The sequence below is a fragment of the Chiroxiphia lanceolata genome, chromosome 3 (genome assembly GCF_009829145.1).
Source record: "Chiroxiphia lanceolata isolate bChiLan1 chromosome 3, bChiLan1.pri, whole genome shotgun sequence".
Taxonomy (NCBI): domain Eukaryota; kingdom Metazoa; phylum Chordata; class Aves; order Passeriformes; family Pipridae; genus Chiroxiphia; species Chiroxiphia lanceolata.
Window position 1 is genome coordinate 10,816,341 of NC_045639.1, and position 12,033 is coordinate 10,828,373.

The 12,033-nt window shown below is 43.6% G+C and overlaps 1 protein-coding gene across 3 annotated transcripts in view; it reads right to left on the bottom strand.

Moving 5' to 3' along the window:
* Positions 1 to 386: 386 nt before the first annotated feature.
* The window catches only part of VPS54 (VPS54 subunit of GARP complex), a 47,564-nt gene continuing 35,917 nt past the window's right edge, over positions 387 to 12,033 (bottom strand). For all 3 annotated transcript variants that reach the window (XM_032684309.1, XM_032684307.1, XM_032684308.1), the window contains 6 exons: positions 8,513 to 8,600; positions 7,426 to 7,547; positions 7,238 to 7,318; positions 3,796 to 3,903; positions 2,794 to 2,888; positions 387 to 841 (listed from right to left, as the gene is read on the bottom strand). In XM_032684309.1, the coding sequence (XP_032540200.1) occupies positions 736 to 841; positions 2,794 to 2,888; positions 3,796 to 3,903; positions 7,238 to 7,318; positions 7,426 to 7,547; positions 8,513 to 8,600 (600 nt within the window). In that variant the 3' untranslated portion in view covers positions 387 to 735. The remainder of the gene's footprint in view (positions 842 to 2,793; positions 2,889 to 3,795; positions 3,904 to 7,237; positions 7,319 to 7,425; positions 7,548 to 8,512; positions 8,601 to 12,033) is intronic.

Genomic DNA, 12,033 nt, shown 5'->3' on the forward strand with positions numbered 1-12,033 from the left:
TGGGCAGCTGGGGGTGACCATCCCCGCACCAGCCTTTCTGCTACCTTACAGTTCCCCCAGTAACCCCTGTCACTGCTAACAGTGATCAGGTCACCCCTCTGTCCCACAGGTAATGGCTTTGGGGAACTTTTGTTTGTTAGAACATCTTGCCTTCAGATGGCAGGTTGGAACCCAGCTGTGGGAAATCCCCTGGAACAGGACTGCTCCCTAACAAAGCTGAATCCTATATGCGAGCAATCAAAAGACATTTATTTATATAAAGTTCTGTAAAAAAATAAATTTTAGAACAGCATAGTTTCATAGAGAAAAACATTTTCTACAGAGTTCCAACTGCAAGATTTTTATATTGTACCATCATTAAATAAGGTGGGACACCATGTGAATTTCATTGCACTAGAAGAAATGCAAAGCATCTTTTTAATATAAAGATATACAGAGCATTCTAGACAACTACAGCTGTGTTACAGCTATGTGTTCTTTTGGATTTGGTCCAAAGAAACCTGAGTCTGTTTCCAGAGAGAATGAAAAAACATTGCACAGACAGCTGATCTCTTGTTTCTTGCTGAAGGACACTGGAAGGATCACTCCCTGCAGCTCCTTCTGAGTCTAGCTCCCCTGACTATCAATCGTGCCCTTTCCTGGAATCTGGGCTCAAGTATTCACCTCACCGTCGTCACGCTGCTTAGAAGAAAGTCAGTCTGTTGTCAGAGCCAAGTGACTGCTCCCAGTGGATTATCACCTCTTCTGCTCCCAGATTTCAGCCATGTTTAGGTCTAAGTTGTTAAGGCCTTTCAGAGCTTGAAGGTTTCCAGTGTAAAAAGCTACATCTGAAGTAACCAGCCTGCAGTGAAACACATGACAAGATTAGAATCAGACCCCATCCCATCCACCTGGAGTGCTCAGACAAATAGCCAGGGTTTGTTTAGGACTTTGGCACACAATTACTACAATACATGTTCAAATCCTAGGCCTGGATTAGATATTTTAAGTATCAGTTCAAAACTCAATGCTATGGCTGTGGTTTATTTTACAGCAGTGATCATCCATAACAGGATTACTGCTGGGCATAAAACTAGTTCTAGGGAAGGGAGATCAAACCACGAGTTCAGAAAACTCAGCAGGAATTAGGCATTTAAAACTTCTATTCTCTTGCTGTAATCCCAGGCTTATCTAGATTTGAACTCCCAATTCCATTGAAACCAAGAATATTAATTATTGCAACATTAAATTCTGTATTCTAGAGGGTAATGATTCTAAGGATAATGTAAAAAGTAACAGCTGCATTGTTTGTAACAGTTTATGCAGAATTAAAATCCCTCAGACATTGCTGAAACGTCAGGGGTCATGATGCTTCTAGCTAGCAAGATGCAGGAACAGAAGCTGTATTTTCATATTAAAAACTTAAGCAGGAGTCACAGAACTGGATTTTTACTATTACTACAGAAACAAACAGTTTAAAACAGGAGGAGGATCAGAAAACCATGTTAAAAACTCAGTCAATGAAGACTGCTGGAACAGCAGCGAGTGACATCCAGTGTTTGATGTTCTCAAACAGCCCCAACTATGTGCTCCCAGGGAGCTGTGTCTGAGGTAAGAACTGCTGCCATCCCAGTTCCTGGGCCAGCTGAGACCTTCTGCCTGCTGGGAAATACACCCCAGCATGTCACCAGAACACCTGCCCCAACCCTCCTGTCAAAAAGGGATTCATTTAATCCACCCGACCACAAATATCAAACAAACCCGACAGCACAGGATGACGACAGCACAGCTCAGTGTTCGGGACTGGAAATCCGAGTGTGAAACACCCCAAACACACTCCAGGTGCTCTCACTTCACTGGGGCTGCAGTGGCCTCACCCCATAAATACCTTTATTAAGTACCAAAGGGAACAGGATGTCACCTTGTGAATACACACCAAGGACAGAGAACCATTTCAGATAAACCCTCTCACAGAGGAATACTATCTCACAGAAGAATATACACAAGCAGGACAAACCAGAACAAATCGGACAGGAACAAAACTCTTTCCCTCCAGCGACCTTTGCAACATTAACTTCCTTCTCTGACTTCTTCCACCTAAGACAATCTCTTCCTGCACATGGGTAGGCCGACTGAATTTCACCCTTACTACACTGCAAACACCACATAACCCCCCTGAAGGTCATTAAGAATGATTATATAAACCCCACCATTTCAGGGGACAATCCAACTGACAACAGCATTCAGCCTGCAAAAGGCTGTAGGTTTTCCTGGGAGGTGGGGGCATCAGGCACAGCCAGGCACCCTCAGGAGAAGCACCACTGACCCGCTTGGGGATGGAGGGTTGAGCTGGAGCAGGAAAGGGCAAGAGCTCTGTTTCAAATCTAGTTCTGCTGTAAAAACCATTTCTGTAGAGCAGCTGTTCACTGCACAGATGAAATGCTGCTTTTTCCTATTTTTACTTTGCCAGTGCCATGAGTCACCATCCACGTTTCTAAACTGCTTCGGGAATCACGTAATTCATGTGAATTAAACTGGCTGCTGCTGTCACACAAAGGGAGAAAAAGCAATCCATGAACTGAGGAACCTACAGCAGTTTTCCAGTCTGACAGTGTCCACCTCCCAACCTGTTACCAGGTGGATTGCATTCCTACTTACTGTGGAACAGCACAAGTCATGTCCTTTACTGTAAGAAAGCTCCAAACCTGACATACTAAAACACGGAGCGTGGCTGCATTCTGCAATCACAACTTTCTTGCAGGAGATGATGCCTGACTATCTGAGCAGTAAAAAAGGAAGAGTGCCCCAACATACCCATTTAGAGGTCCTCCATCATTGACCACGTTGAGGTGGGCCAGCTGCCTCTTCAGGTGGAGCTTGTAGCTTGCGTTGATTCGTAAAAACAACATCTACAAGAAACCACAGCACCAGAGTAAGGATCTGTCCCTGTGCTTGCATCACTGCCTCCAGAGAGGAAATACGCTGCCAGTACGTTCAGTCACTAACTTTTGGTTTTGTTTTTGCAACTCATGTGATTTTTTTTTTCCTTCTGCCAGTCCTTTGGCCTCCTCATCTTTCTGGCCAACATTCAATTTGTAACACACAGGACAGAACATACCCTCCCTTACTAATTTTGTGTTGCACATTGTTAGGAGCATGAACTTTTCTTATCTGTTTGAAGCATCTAACAACTGGTATGAAGGCTAGAAGATAAAATCTCTTTCCTGTACTAGAACCACTTAAAGTGGTTTTTCCAAGAAAAAATATGAAAAACAGTTTGAAGGGACCATTTAATCTAATGTGAAAAAGAAATGACAACTTGGTGTATTCAATGACTGGATCAGTCCTTTCTGTTCTTTGCAACTCTGCAGTAGCAATAACTGCAGCAAAATACTGGAAAAGGACATCTGGTACAATTTCAGTGCATAATACATTTAGGGACTTTTGGAAGCCACTGATTTTGAGCATTACAGAATTATCCTCTGAAAAAGGGCTGTACTTGAGCCCTAAAGTGTTGCAATTTGTGTAGAATTTCAGCACTAATTCCTGAATTGAAGATTGTCCTCTCTAGACATTAAAAGGCAGCTCAAAATACTGAAATCTGTTCTTTTTGTGTGTCTCATCTCCCTACACATCCAAACACTTCCCTCAGTTCAGCCCAAGCTGTCTGCATGACTGCTGCCAAGCCCTTTAACATGTGGGTTTCACAAACACTCAAAAAAGAATTCCCCTCTCCACACATGAAGTCCTTCTTGTTACTGAGTTCATGTACGTTTGCAAACGAGGTGTTAGATGAGGCTCAAAAATAACATTCACCTGAGTTTGCTCCTCAGGAAGGAGATCATATATAGCTTCATGCATCTTTGCCATTTGCTTGCAGATATTCCTGAAGCATGCTGAAGGAACAGGAGCTTTCACTTCATACTGGAAATAAACACACAACCAGTTACTCCTTCCTACGACTTTAAAATGGTTTATATAGGAGAGTTCCCAACAGCCACCTGAAGCTCTGCTGTGCTAATGACATCAAGAATCAAAGTTCATTTAGCACATCACAAATTAAAATAGTCACTGGGCATGAACTGAGCCAGCCATGAATTACAGATGCAGAGAGAATAATCTGTGCCAGCCACCCCAGTGCAGTTGGCCCTCTCCTTCAGACTGGGACGAGTCAATGACAGACAAGCACTTCTACCTCTGAGAAATATGCCCCTCAAGTAACTCATGAGAGAAAACTACTTCTCTAGGATCACATACATCCAAATTTGTGAAGAATCAAGGAAAAGAAACCATCAAGAAATGGAAACTCCTGAAAACTCATCATTGGCCATAAAAAAAAAATGCAACCACACCACCAAACAAAAACCACACAAAAGCGTTGCAGAAATACGTTGGAAAGCAAAGTAAAAAACATCCCTTCTCCTAGTGCCTGAAATCCACTAGAAAACACCAGATGGCAAGAGATTTGCTACAAAGGGAACAAAATGCTTATGTCCCTACTCTGGACAGGGAAGATCTGACCAGAGATCTCAGTGTTTCTGAAATCCTCTCCCAGGAACAATGACACAAGCTCTGCAATTCCAGTTGGAGAGGCTGTGCCAGCAAAGGCCCAGGTGACACACTGGCAGGTCATCTTTGGAACAGTGACACTTCTCCATGGAGCCTTGCACAATTCAGGGAAGAACCAAATCATTACAACTACCTAATTTACAAACAGACTGGAGGAAATGCTTGCTCTTCTGCTGGCCTGAATTGCAAAAGAAAACAAAGTTTATCCTGACAGGAGAAAAAGAAATGGGGAGTTTTGAGAAAATCTTTACAGGAAAGCCAAACCATTGACCTAATTTTGACAGGACAAGTAGCAGAAAAATAGTGCTTACTGCTCCAAGGGACAACCATCCAGCATGCAGGATCATGCCTCGAGACAAGGAAGTTAAGCAAGAAATTATTTCCAACTTCCCAGCACATTGTAAAGCCAGAGGGAACTGGCAGGCTCTTACATGACTACAGCCAGAACAAACTCTTCATGGGCACAGAGAAAACCAACAGCCCCAGGAAGTAAGCCAAGCTCCAGCCCTGCAAGGTGCTGGCCATTTTATCTCCAGCTGAGGTCAATAGCATGTAACACCATGAGGGATCAGACAAAAATTCACTGCTCTTCTGTCCAAACAGTCACAAGAGACAAGCTCCAAGAGAACTCAGAACCTGCACTGGGTTTTCTCCGTGAACACTTATTCATGGAAACGAATGAGCCTTTTCCATTCTTTAATTATATTATTTCCACTGTTCAATATCCCCATTCCTGTTTTATCTTCCTGTCAAGGATAACAGACAGCTGCTGGGAAGTGTCGCTGAACCTCCTCCGCACACTGGCACTGGGTGAGGACATTCCATGGAGCTCCCAGGGGAAAGCATAGCCTGGAAACTCAGAACTAACTTGCTCATATTACCCAAGTGCCAGGTCTCCTGGTATCTCCTGTCTGCTGCACCAAACTGTTTGTCTCCTAAAAAGCAGGATCATGCAATTGCTGGTTTCAAAGCGTGCCGGACACCCATTGCTGTGGAACTCACTGACTGGTTCAGATTTACACACCTCAAGGCAGGTGTGCAATTTTATGCACAGGACTCTGAAATATTTGGACTCTCAGAAAAACATATAACCCCAAGAGCACACTGACATGGTTGTACTGACATGCCCATTTGCAAATTTCCTGGGTTTATGCACTTCACAGCCTTCAGATTTTATTATTTTCAGGAATGAGATGAGCCAAATGATGGGGTATGGTGGGAATGGCGGCAAATCAACACATGGTGTCCTTTGCTCCTGGACTCTGTGGGTTGCATTCCTGTGGGCCAAGCACTGTCACTCAAGCCCTTAAAGGCTCTAAAGGACAGAAATATTTGCAGTTTATAACTTGTGCCAGCTCCCAAGGGGAGAATGGGCTGTAAAGATGGAAGGACAGTAAGGGATGAGTTCTTATTAACTGTCATCAAGAACAAACTGTGTTATTGGTTTGTTGTGGGCTAACTTGTTTGGTATCAATGATGTAAATACCTGCATTTGTCTTTTACTCTCAAGAGATATGGGGTAAAGTGGCCAAAAAGCCACGTTAATTCACAGGACAGCTATTTTTATGGGGGATAAAACCCCAAAAAAGCAGCAGTCCATTTTTGTTTTCAGAAAAGAGCATAAACACATTTTTAAAGAAGTAAACACAATAGGGGCAGAGAATTCCAACTTAAATGCTTTTGGCCTTTTTTTTTCCTCCCCTAAATTTAGGTAACACTATTTGATAGACAAAAGAAACAGATGAAATGAAAAAACACAACATAAAATAACAGAAACAGAAAGGAAGACAGAAATGCTGCCTGCTACAGCTGCCTCGCTGCAGCTCTTATCAGCCTGTCCCCCACCTGTGCTCCCGTGCTTCTCATGAGCCCAGGCCTATCAATCAAATCTGTCACTAAAGAATTAATTTATTTCTCTCATGAAACAGCTTTTTTTTTCCCCCCAAGGACCATAAGATCCAAAGCACAATACTAAGCTTTAACAGCTCGTGTACTTTATCTGTTGGATCCGTGGGCCCAGGAGGTCCCATCCTGGGGAGGTCTCTCAATGTATCCCACCCTAACGTTGAGACACAGTGAGTAGATCCAGCCCAGGACCAGACTGAACCACTGAGGAGTGTTCAAAAAGCAAAATACACTAAGAGCAATTCATGGGACAGCTACTAATGCTGCTGCAGAGCAGGAACTGCTGAGCACAGACCTCCAGTCCCCAGGCCTGCAGCCCAATAGATGGGCTGGTCCTTCCCTTCCAAAAACTCTTCCTCCTCAGCATTTTTTTGCTGTTTCCTCAGCTGCTGGAAATGCCACCCTCCCCACTTCCAAAGAGGGACCACCGGAAAGAGCAGGAAATGGGACTTGCTGAGCCTGGCTGCAGACAAGAACTGTCAGTGGCAGGAGAGCACTTCAGCTCCTGAACACCTGAGCATCTGGGCCAGGCAAAGCACTTCTCTTCCTGCTGAAGGAGTCAATGGAAAATTTATTTTTTGTGTGATTGATGCCCCAGTGGCAAATGTTAACACAAAATATGTTCATGAGAACAGCACAGAGCTTTCTGTTTACACAGTTTAAAGGAGTTCAAACAAGTCCTGATTAGGAAAGTTTAAGACTCCATTTGAAACATCTAGGCTGCATACAGTGAGACTTCCAATTGCAATTTAGAGAGCATATAATTATTTCCATAAATCATTACCTTGGATAATAGTTTGTCAAATAAGCTATCCATTATGGCAACGAGCTTTGCTGAAATTTCAGCTATATGGTCGTGATAATCCTGTAAGGGAAGAAAGCAGGTTTCATTTTCTAATGGCATTCACATTCTTCAGAGTACAGTTGAAAAGCAGAACTTTGTGTTTAATTAGGAAATGCCACCAGAATTACCTTTGTAATGTGGTCAAAATGCCTGAGCATGCTAAACTGCTTCGGCTGCAGTCGAGCTTCAAAATGAGCCCTGATAATGGGAATGTAGTGTACAATGAGCTGTAGGCAACGTGAAGAAAGGGCTGTAAATTCAGAAAGAAAAATAATGTAATTATTGCACAGGAAAAGTAATTTTGTATGGACTGTATCTCCTTTAACATAAATAACAAATTGGACACAATTTATCAATTTTTTGTTAGTCTGTTTGTTTCCACTGGGAAACCCCACCCAGTGAAGATGCCAGACTGGTACCTGGCTATTCACACCCAGCTTCGGAAAGATACGGGATAAGGAACTAATTTTCCCAGAGGCTTTAAGTGTTTACTTGACATTTTGAGCCCTGGGCACACACAGACATTGGAGAGATCTCAGAAGACCTCACTCATCATCCACCTAACCACAGGAATCACATTCTCAAGGCATCAGTGTTTCTTCTGCTGTGGTGTACAGAAACACCCTGCCTTGCCAGTGCTGACGTGCCCTGAACCTGCTTCTGCTGCAGTGCCAACAGGATCCGCAAAACTGAGCTTATCCTGAGTCCAACAAGGCCTGAGCCAGTAGGAGGACACACAGTGTGACATATGGTCACCACACTGGCCAAGCGTTCTGCAGCAAAAACATGACCCAGCTGTAGCCCACAGCCCCTTGGGGGGCAGCCTCTCAACTTATTCTCCTCAAGCTGTTCCCTTTCCGAAAGGGAAATGCAGACTGCTAATCAGGACACCCTGAAACATGGGAACTGTAAGTTCAGACACCTGCTTCAACTCATCAGTCAAAGGCTCTTAATTTTAGGAGACAGTTTAAAACTGGAGGTCTGGAATAGTGTGTCAAGACTTTTCTGCAGCATGGAACAGGGCACCTGGTTCTCCCGGGCCTTCTGAGCAGCCAAAGCAGCCCAGGCAGGTAACCAGTAAGGTCTTATCACCCTCTGTGTCCATGCATGGCACAAAAACTCAAAACACAACATCATAAATGTTCAGGGTTTTTTTCGCATTTTGGTTTAACAGGCAGAAGAACAAGCTTTGACCTTTTATATAAAAATCCATACCTAGGTTTTTTGTAGTGATTGTTTTCAAACCAACAACTTGTAATGCACCAGCTCCAAGCACTAGTTGGCAACTTCTAGAGTTGAAATACTGTGAGAAAGAAAAAGACAGTGAAAATGCATGCTGACTCCTTATTAACCATACATAACCACAGTTCAGAAATACCATCAACAGAATTTTGCAAGATAAGACAATTATTATGAAGGCCAGTTTCAGAGCTTCACATATTTCTTACTCCAGAGGAGTCCATGACTATTAATTAGTAAGACAAAAGGAACTTTTTTACCACTCTCAGTAGTCACTGGTCCAGTGTTTTTTGACTCAGCTTATGGCAAAGCACTCAAGGCAGTGCTTCAGCAATGGGAAGCAGAAATACTGCTTTTAAAAACACTGATACCCAGTGATTTCAATTCAAGGACTAGTTTCTGCTTCTCTAAGAGATCTTTAAGTGAGGCTTCTCTCCGAGTAAAAGAAAGCAGCAAGACAGATTTGCTGCAGACTCACCACGTTCAGCCTTCCTTTCAAAGCTGTAACAAGAACAGGCTCGTACTACAAATCTATAAAACAGACTTCTCAAACCAGGACCTTGGATGGGGAAAAGGGTAAGGAACTTGCTAGTTTTCTTCAGTAGATGTGTAAAACACTCTGATAGGCCACCCAAATCTCTGGACAGTAAGACAGTTGCTGTCAGCATCTTCTGCCTTATATTGTAATTCTGCTTCATCATCCAGCTTGAGACACCAGATATTCCAGACTGGCCCGGGTGATGCAGTAGAAGAGCCACTGCTGTTGTCCCTGCACTGAATGGAAAGCAGAAGTTCCAGGGCTCATGTTTAAACATGTTTGTCTATTGACACTGGGCTGGAAATTGGGAGGCAAAACTTACACAGAGCTGATCCTTTCTCATACACCTAAAGATTCAGAAGAAATTGTGACAAGGTTGCCCTGCAGCTTGTGTCTGCAACACAGAGGATCTTCCTCACATAGACCTCCTTTTTTTAGGGGGGTACAATCCTGCTTCACAGGTCTTGCTTCACAATAATACAAGAACAAACCCAAAATTTCAAACGCTCCTTGGGCAAAAAGAAGAAATAATTTTTCTGGCTATTGCCTGGAGTCAGTCACAAAACACAGGCCCACAGAGAACACACCATGAACCCCACACCCCCAGCTCTGGGCTGCCAGTGGTGTATCCAGGGCCAGAAGAGCAACTCAGACCTCATACCACAACCGAACCAGAGCTACATGTGGCCCCTGACGTGAGAGAGGCACTACCTACCTACCCTGCTCTCAGACAGAGGTCAGGCTCTGAAACTGTCTGACATTCACTTCAACTCCTCTGGAAAAGCAAGACCTTTTCTTACACCTCTGGGTGGACTTTAGAAGTAGAACAACTGAGCTGAAGACAGATGTGTCTCACACAGCCTAAGTTCCTCTGAGATATTTAGCTCAGGTTAGTGTTAACTGTGAGGCAGACCATTAAAAACTCTGGCTGTAAAGGACGAAGGACACAGTCGCTCTCCCCTGCCTTCTGTGGGCATGACACTGTTTCCAGATCGCCTGTTGCAGACAGAGCAGTGAGGAAGCAGCACGTCTGAAACAGCAAAAGAGCAACACCCCCTCCTTGTGCCTGCTGGGAGGAAAGCATTTCTGCACCCAGCACGTGGCCACAAGCCTTCTCTTGTTTGCACCATCTAAACAATCCATTAATTACAACTACGTGTGGTCAGTTTTGGGCCCCTCCCAACAAGAAAGACACCGAGATGCTGGAGTGTGTCCACTCCAGGGCAACAGAGCTGGGGAAGAGTCTGGGAGCACAAGTCTGATGAGGAGAAGCTCAGGGAGATGGGGGGTGGCTCAGCCTGGACAAAAGGAGGCTCAGGGGGGACCTTATTGATCTCTACAACTCCCTGAAAGGAGGGTATAGCCGGGTGGAGGTTGATCTTTTCTCCCAAGCAACAAGTGACAGGATAAGAGGAAATGGCCTCAATTTGCACCAGGAAGGTCTAGTTTGGATATTAGGGAAAGGCTGTCACTGGAACAGGCTTGCCCAGGACAGTGGTTGAGTCACCATCCCTGGAGGTATTTAAAAGATGTGTAGATGTGGCACTTGAGAACACAGTTTAGTGGCAGACTTGGCAATCTTCAGTTAATGACTGGACTTGATTGATCTTAGAGGTCTTTTCCAATCTAAATGTTTCTATGATTTTGCCCATACACTGGTGTCATTTCACTCAGGTTGCAGCCACAGTTCATAACTGCCTGGAATTTCAATATCTTGAAATGGAACACTTCCTATTTTCCACCACAACAAAGTCTAGCTCTTGCTACCAACCCTCACAGTTTGGTAGCTCTGACTGTTGTCAAACAAAAAGCGTAGTGACCTGCCAGGACATCTTGAGTGGCTCTATTTTGTTCACAGCGTAATAAACGAGCTTTTGTTTCTGCTAGTTGTTCTTGATGTTTCTCCAATTGATGGCACCTTGCTGACAGACAGGAAATACAATAATTAAACTGCACATGATGTTTGAACACAAAGAAGTAAAGCACAAATGGCAGAGCTACAAGATAAGGTAAGGACAGGGAAGTAAAACAGAGATACAAATCTTGTCAAGTTTGAGACATCTGCTGCTATTCTACCTGCCTGTGAAAGGATGTTGCAATTTTTGAGAGAAGCAGCTGGAGAAGGAGAGATGAAGAGGGGCAGGCCCAAACAGACTGACCTGCCTTGGATAGTGCTTTTAAAGGGGAAGGTTTGTGGATGAATCTGAATGACAACTGCAGGGAGGAGTGTTCCTGCATCTGGTTATTCAAATAAGAACTACCAACAGGAAAATTATTTAAACGTCCATCTCCCTGAGTGTGTTTCCCCTTCCCTGGCATCTACAAAAGTAAAATATACTTCTGGAGAGTAGAATCTGGTTATCTTTTATTGATTATGTTCATGTTCAGAACTCTAATACCTGATATAACCTTTGTGGGTAAAGGCACAAGTGAAAGTCTCGACATAAATTAACTGCTAGGCCTTGGAGCCTATACAGATACATATATGTATGTATGTGTGTGTATATATATATATATATATATATGACAGTTTTAAGGTGCATTAACGTGCTCCTTTTATTGTTGTTTACAAATATTACCTTGCAGTATCTGGGCTTCACCAGCTTTCCCCTTCTCTAGTGAGAAATAAATGAGAAAGAGGTCCTGGTGTTTTATCGTCTTTACATTTTACATCAGAAGCTTCATCCCATACTATTTTTCATGCTTCTACTGACTATAACTCTACTGACTTATAAAAAACCAAGGGACTTGTTTTCCTTCCTCAATAAAGATGTGTTCATGTGGCATCTGAGATCAACCTGCTTTTTCTTCAGCAGCATTAATCGTACACCCAGCCTGGGTGGTTGGTGTAGATGGACAGGCAGCTGTGACAAATACTGCTAGATGGGATTTCCAACATTCCAGGTGACCAAGAGGAAAGACAGCCCTCCCAAAGTTAATTCCCACAACAAATTGTATC